This window comes from Neophocaena asiaeorientalis, unplaced genomic scaffold, assembly GCF_003031525.2.
Source record: "Neophocaena asiaeorientalis asiaeorientalis breed wild unplaced genomic scaffold, Neophocaena_asiaeorientalis_V1.1 scaffold242, whole genome shotgun sequence".
In the NCBI taxonomy this organism is placed as follows: Eukaryota; Metazoa; Chordata; class Mammalia; order Artiodactyla; family Phocoenidae; genus Neophocaena; species Neophocaena asiaeorientalis.
The window spans coordinates 7,566,809-7,574,599 of record NW_020172451.1 but is presented as its reverse complement, the minus strand read 5'-3'; the positions used below and the strand labels follow the sequence as shown (position 1 = coordinate 7,574,599).

Genomic DNA, 7,791 nt, shown 5'->3' with positions numbered 1-7,791 from the left:
CCCCCCTTCTTGCCCAGGACTCAGGCTGCTGGCCCGGTGTCCCAGGGCAAGGCAGCCGGCCAGGTCACCCCCCCAACCCCTCCGCAGACTGCTCAGCCACCCCTCCCAGGACCCCCTCCTGCAGCGGTGGAAATGGCGATGCAGATTCAGAGGGCAGCCGAGACGCAGCGCCAGATGGCCCATGTGCAAATTTTTCAAAGGCCGATCCAGCACCAGATGCCCCAGATGACTCCGATGGCCCCCATGGGTATGAACGCACCCCCCATGGCCAGAGGTCCCGGCGGGCATTTGGAGCCAGGGGTGGGGCCCACAGGGATGCAGCAGCCACCACCATGGGCCCAAGGAGGATTGCCTCAGCCCCAGCACCTGCAGCCTGGGATGCCCAGGCCAGCCATGATGTCAGTGTCGCAGCATGGTCAGCCCCTGAACATGGCTCCCCAACCGGGATTGGGCCAGGTAGGTGTGAGCCCTCTCAAACCGGGCACTGTGTCTCAACAAGCCTTACAAAACCTTCTGCGGACTCTCAGGTCTCCCAGCTCCCCCCTGCAGCAGCAACAGGTGCTCAGTATCCTTCACGCCAACCCCCAGCTGTTGGCTGCGTTCATCAAGCAGCGGGCTGCCAAGTACGCCACCTCCAATCCGCAGCCCCTCCCCGGGCAGCCCGGCGTGCCCCAGGGCCAGCCAGGGCTGCAGCCCCCCGCCATGCCGGGCCAGCAGGGGGTCCACTCCAGCCCCGCCATGCCGAACTTGAATCCCATGCAGGCGGGCGTCCAGAGGGCCGGCCTGCCGCAGCAGCAAGCGCCACAGCAGCAGCTCCCGCCGCCCATGGGGGGGATGAGCCCCCAGGCTCCGCAGATGGGCATGAACCCCAGCACCGTGCCGGCGCAGTTCCGGGACCTTCTGAGGCGGCAGCAGATGATGCAGCAGCAGCAGCAGGGAGCGGGGCCGGGAGTCGGGCCTGGGCTGGCCAGCCACAGCCAGTTTCAGCCAGCCCAGGGCCTGGGCTACCCTGCCCCCCAGCCGCCGCCGCCGCCTCCCCGGATGCCACAGCACCTGCAGCACCTGCAGCAAGGGAGCGGGGGCCAGCTGGGCCAGCTCCCCCCGGCCCTGGGGGCGGAGGCCGGAGCTGGCCTGCAGGCCTATCAGCAGCGCCTCCTTCAGCAACAGATGGGGTCCCCCGCTCAGCCCAACCCCATGAGCCCCCAGCAGCACATGCTCCCGAGTCAGGCTCAGTCCCCGCACCTTCCGGGCCAGCAGATCCCATCTCTCTCCAATCAAGTGCGGTCTCCCCAGCCTGTTCCTTCTCCGCGGCCACAGTCCCAGCCCCCCCACTCCAGCCCTTCCCCACGGATGCAGCCTCAGCCTTCTCCACACCACGTTTCCCCACAGACCAGTTCTCCACATCCCGGACTGGTCGCTGCCCAGGGCAACCCCATGGAACAAGGGCATTTTGCCAGCCCGGACCAGAATTCGATGCTCTCTCAGCTGACTAGCAATCCAGGCATGGCAAACCTCCATGGTGCCAGTGCCACGGACCTGGGACTCAGCACCGACAACTCAGACTTGAATTCAAACCTCTCACAGAGTACACTAGACATACACTAGAGACACCTTGTAGTATTTTGGGAGCAAAAAAATTATTTTCTCTTAAGACTTTTTGTACTGAAAACAATTTTTTTGAATCTTTCTTAGCCTAAAAGACAATTTTCCTTGGAACACACAAGAACTGTGCGGTAGCTGTTTGTGGTTTAAAGCAAACATGCGAAATGAACCTGAGGGGTGACTGATAGAACACAAAGAATCTATTTTTGTTATGGCTGGGCCCCACCAGCCTGGTTTTTTTCCCTTGTGTGTTTGGTTCAAGTGTGCACTGGGAGGAGGCTGAGGTCTGTGAAGCCAACCACATGCTCCCGCCTTGCACCTCCAATAGGTTTTATTATTTTTTTTAAATTAATGAAAATATGTAATATTAATAGTTATTATTTACTGGTGCAGATGGTTGACATTCTTCCCTATTTTCCTCACTTTATGGAAGAGTTAAAAAAGAACATTTCTAAAACCAGAGGACAAAAGGGGTTAATGTTACTTTAAAATTACATTCTATATATATATAAATATATATAAATATATATTAAAATACCAATTTTTTTCTCTGGGTGCAAAGATGTTCATTCTTTTAAAAATGTTTAAAAAAAAAAAAAAGGAAAAAAAAGTCCCCTCAAGTCAACTTTTGTGCTCCAGAAAATTTTCTATTCCGTAAGTCTGATCGTAAAAACTTCAAGTATTAAAGTAATTTGTACATGTAGAGAGAAAAATGACTTTTTCAAAATATACAGGGGCAGCTGCCAAATTGATGTATTATATATCGTGGTTCTGTTTCTTGAAAGAATTTTTTTCGTTATTTTTACATCTAACAAAGGAAAAAATTAAAAAGAGGGTAAGAAACGATTCCAGTGGGATGATTTTAACATGCAAAATGTCCCTGGGGTTTCTTCTTTGCTTGCTTTCTTCCTCCTTACCCTGTCCACCCCCAAAACACACACACACACACACACACACACACACACACACACACTTTCTGTAAAACTTGAAAATAGAAAGCAAAAACCCTCAACTTGTAAATCATGAGATTAAAGTTGATTACTTATAAATATGAACTTTGGATCACTGTATAGACTGTTAAATTTGATTTCTTATTACCTATTGTTAAATAAACTGTGTGAGACAGACACCTGACTTTGTTCCACTTCTTGCATCTTTATCTTAGAATGCCTCAGTCTGAATGCCTGATGTGTAGGATTCAGGTTGGTGAGGGGGGTTGCAAGCACTAGCTTACAGCCCTCCCTAACTGTTACGTGAAGTGATTTTGTGATAAAATAGATTTTAAAAAACATTTTGGTAAATTTGTCCAAATTTCAGGGGAAAACACAAATACCAGCTAAATGTTAATTTTACCAATTGGAATTGATACTAATTAGCCTTTATCAGCTCGATACAGGTCCTTCTTCTGTGGTCCCCTGTGGATAACCTCATGGTCTTCCAATCACCCTCATCTTACAGGGCTAAGAATGAGCACCTAAGAAAGAGGGGTCATATCTGCCTAAGTCACAAGTAACTCCTTGAAAAAGCACTTGGAGCTGGGCTGACAGTACATCCCTATTCTCTGTTACACTTTGTTTTTGCTACCTGCCAGTCAGGAAATCGTCAGGGGAATGAGGCTGTAGGAAAGGAAACCGTGTGGAAATAAACCCAGGAAGCCGAGAGAGATGACAACGCGGAGTCTGATACTGTGCTGGGCACTGAAGAGAGGTTACCAGTCCTCCCTCGAACTGAACATTATATCGGCTTTGAACAAGTTTGAAAACTCAGAAGAATACTGTGAGTGAGCTGCTTTGGCATCATTTGGCAGGTCTTCCTTGTTACTGTCACAGAGCTTTTACACTATGTTCGATCATCTGCTGAGGGCTAAAGAAGATTCTCTTCAAGTACCATAATTCAGACTCCTGTTTGTCCTTTCCACTATTTTACATTGTCTCAGGAAAAATAACCAGTACCTCCATGTGAGGTGAACCCGCACACTGAGCATTAATCGGCGCCACCCCAGAAAATGTTAACAGGTGTCCGCCTGCCTCAGGCCAGTGGCCCAGCAGATGTGCGTGCAGCACCTGTGTCCTCCTGTGCCAGGCCAGACAACACGCGTGGACAGGGTGCAGCCCTTCCCTCAGGCTAGCCAGCTCGAGAGCTAGAAGAAAAGACAGAATGATGCTTAAACAAGATAAAACAGAAAAGTGTTCAGTGGTATACGCAGGGGACACAGGCAGCAGGGGTAAAAGCTTCTGGCTGGTGGGAATCGGGAAGGTTTCCGGGAAGGGTAGCATGAAACTGGACCTTGTGGGGGAGATGAATGGGAAGAGGTGGAGAGGGGTGAGGAGGGACCCTGCCCAGAGGAGTGAAGAATCAGATCCTGGTGGGAAAACCAGCTTCAGGTCCACTTGACCGAGACCAGAGAGAAGACGCTGAGTGCCTGTTACAGAAAGGGCCCCATAATGGTCCCCACAACTAGGGGCCCAGGGTTGACCTGAGCCCTCAAAAGGGAAATATTTAGGATTCTAACCCATTTCCAAGCAGTAAGTTCCCAGCGTTCATAGTCCTAGGCTCTTTGGCTAAAGACAGCTGGACTGAAGTGTTAACGTTTTCACCCCAGTGTGGCAAGGAGGAAGTGGGGGCAGAAATTAAATGGGGAGGGGAAACAGGCTGTCCTCGCCAGGCCAGAGGCAGTGCTAAGGAGGGGGAAGATGTGAATTAATCCACAGTCAGGAACACAGGAAGGTGATTTCGATGTTTATGTGTATTTGAAAATTATCACAATGAAAAGTTCAGAAGCGCTAAAATGAGCCCCAAGTTTCCAGTTGGGCTGTTTCTGAGACATCAGTCTAGGAAATGAGCCCAATGGGGGCCAAGCAGCAGCCAGGTGCTTTTTCATTTACTTAGCTCACTGAATCCTCAAAAACAGCTCCAAAGACTGACAAATGAGAAAAGGGCAGCTCAGATGTGTACTCAAGGTCACACAGCCAGAGAAAGCCAAAGGTCTACTGGATTCCAAAGCCTGCCTTCCCCGCATCCTGGCTCTCTCTCACTGTAGAGAAGCCCTTGTGACACAGGGCCCTATTCCAACCAAATTCAAAATACAGACTAAAAACTGAAAGGGGGAAAAAACAGGAATCATAAAGGTAAGTCCCAGGCTTCTTTTCCAACCAAAGAACCTAATCTCTAGTTAGATGGTTTCCCGAAATGTTATGTTCATGATGAAGTCACCCTGCTTAAACAGCACACAGGCCAGCATCAAAAAGAATAAAATGTTTAGGAATAAATTTAACAAAAGAAGTGCAAGACTTGTACATTGAAAACTATAGAACATAATTGAAAGAAATTAAAGACCTAAATAAACAAAAAGACATCCTTGTTCACAGATCAGAAGACTGGGAAGGGACTTCCCTGGTGGCACAGTGGTTAAGAATCCACCTGCCAATGCAGGGGACACCGGTTCGATCCCTGGTCTGGGAAGATCCTACATGCCATAGAGCAACCAAGCCCGTGCGCCGCAACTACTGAACCTGCGTGCCAGAACTACTGAAGCCTGCACGCCTAGGGCCTGTGCTCCACAACAAGAGAAGTCACCGCAATGAGAAGCCCGCGCACCGCAATGAAGAGTAGCCCCCACTCGCCACAACTAGAGAAAGCACGTGTGCAGCAACGAAGACCCAACGCAGCCAAAAATAAATAAGTTTATTTTTAAAAAAAGAAGACTGGGAAGACCTAACACTGTTAAGAAAGTACAGGCATGCTTTGTTGTTTGGTGTTTTTCTTTTTTTTTGGCTGCACCATGTGGCACGTGGGATCTTAGTTCCCTGACCAGCGATCGGACCTGAGTCCCTGGCATTGGAAGCACGGAGACTTAACTGCTGGACCGCCAGGGAAGTCCCCTGCCTTGTTTTATTTTGCTTCACTTTATTGCACTTTGCAGATATTGGCGGTTTGGGGTTTTTTTTTTTTGCCACACCGACACGGGGTCTTAGTGTGGCATGTGGGATCAAACCCAGGCCCGCTGCATTGGAAGCACTGAGTCTGAACCACTGGACAACCAGGGAAGTCCCTGACGTTTTTTCACAAACTGAAGGTTTGTGGCAACCATGCATCAAGCAAGTCTACCAGCACCATTTTTCCAACAGCATTTGCTTACTTAATTTCTGTGTGTCACATATTGGTAATTCTCCCAATGTCAAACTTTTTCAGTATTATTATTTTTTTTCCTATGGTGATCTGTGATCAGTGATCTTTGATGTTACTGTTGTAACTGTCTTGGGAAACCACGAACTGTGCCCATCTAAGATGGCAAACTTGATCAATAAATGTATGTGATCTGACTGCTCCACAGACTGGCCGTTCCCCCGTCTCTCTCCCCCTCCTCAGGCCTCCCTATTCCTTGAGACACAACAATATTGAAATCAGGCCAATGAATAACCCTACGATGGCCTCTGAGTGTTCAAGTGAAAGGAAGAGTGGCACATCTCTCACTTTAAATCAAAAGCTAGAAATGATTAAGCTTAGTGAGGAAGACATGCCAAAAACTAAGATTAGGCTGAAAGCTGGCTTCTTGCACCAAACAGACAAGTTATGAATGCAAAGGAAAAATACTTGAAGGAAATTAAAAAGTGCTAACTCCAAGGACTTCCCTGGTGGTCCAGTGGATAAGACTCTGCACTCCCAGTGCAGGGGGCCCGGTCGGGGAGCTAGATCCCACATGCATGCCGCAACTAAGACCTGAATTTTTTTAAGTTCTACTCCAATGAACACACAAATGATAAGAAAGCGGAACAGCCTTATTACTGGTTTGAAAAAAAAAGTTAGTGATCTGGAAAGAAGATCAAACCAGCCACAACATTCCCTCAAGCCAAAGTCTAATCCAGAGCAAGATCCTAACGCTCTTTAATTCTAGGAAGGATGAGAGAGGTGTGAAAGCGGCAGAAGAAAAGTCCGAAGCTGGCAGAGGTTGGTTCATGAGGTTTAATGGAAAGAAGCCACCTCCGTGGCATAAAAGTACAAGGTGAAACACCAAGTGCTGATGTAGAAGCTGCAGCAAGTCGTCCAGAAGACCTAGCTAGGATGATTAATGAAAATGGCTACACTGAACACTTTCAATGCAGATAAAACCGTCTTATATTGGATGAAGGCACCATCTAGGATTGTCATAACTAAAGAGGAGAAGTCAGCAATGCCTGGCTTCACATCTTCAAAGGTCAAGCCGACTCCCTTGTCGGGGAATAATGCAGCTGATGACTTGAAGTTGAAGCCAATGCTCATTTACCATTCTGGATTTTCTAGGGCCCTTAAGAATTAGGCTAAATCTACTCTGCCTGTGCTCTATACATGGAAAAACAAAGCCTAGGTGACAGCACATCTGTATACAACACAGTTTACTGGATATTTTAAGCCCACAGTTGAGACATACTGCTCAGAAAAAAGAACCCTTTCAAAATAGTACTGCTCATTGACAATGCACCTGGTCACCCAGGAGCTCTGATGGAGATGTAATGAGATTAACATCCTCATGCCTGCTAACACCCATTCTGCATCCTGTGGATCACGAAGTAATTTCTACTTTCAAGTCTGATTTTTAGGAACTACATTTCATAAGGTTGTAGCTTCCATAGACAGTGATTCCTTTGATGGATCCAGGCAAGGTTAACTGAAAACCTTCTGGAAAGGATTCTCCACTCTAGCTGCCAATAAGATTCATGGCAAAAGGTCAAAATATCAACATTAACAGGAGTTTGGAAGAAACTGATTCCAACCCTCGTGGATGACTTTGAGGGTTCAAGACTTAAGTGGAGGGCTTCCCTGGTGGCGCAGTGGTTGAGAGTCGGCCTGCCGATGCAGGGGACACGGGTTCATGCCCCAGTCTGGGAAGATCCCACATGCTGCGGAGCGGCTGGGCCCGTGAGCCATGGCCGCTGAACCTGCACGTCCGGAGCCTGTGCTCTGCAACGGGAGAGGCCACAACAGTGAGAGGCCCACGTACCGCAAAAAAAAAAAAAAAACAACTCAGTGAAACAAGGCAAACAACTCAATTTTTCAAAATGAGTAAGAGATCTGGACCCTTCATCAAAAAAGACATACAAATGGCAAATAAGCATAGGAAAAGAGATTCAACATCACTAGACATTAAGAAATGCAAATTAAAACCACAATGAGATCATCACTACACACCCATTAGAACGGAGCAGAAAAAAC

At 48.1% G+C, this 7,791-nt stretch overlaps 1 protein-coding gene across 1 annotated transcript in view; it reads left to right on the top strand.

The window, feature by feature from the left end:
- The window catches only part of EP300 (EP300 lysine acetyltransferase), a 75,662-nt gene extending 72,926 nt beyond the window's left edge, over nt 1-2,736 (top strand). Inside the window, exon 32 of the mRNA XM_024737410.1 lies at nt 6-2,736. Within this exon, the coding sequence (XP_024593178.1) occupies nt 6-1,605 (1,600 nt within the window). The 3' untranslated portion in view covers nt 1,606-2,736. The remainder of the gene's footprint in view (nt 1-5) is intronic.
- The last annotated feature ends 5,055 nt before the right edge of the window (nt 2,737-7,791 follow it).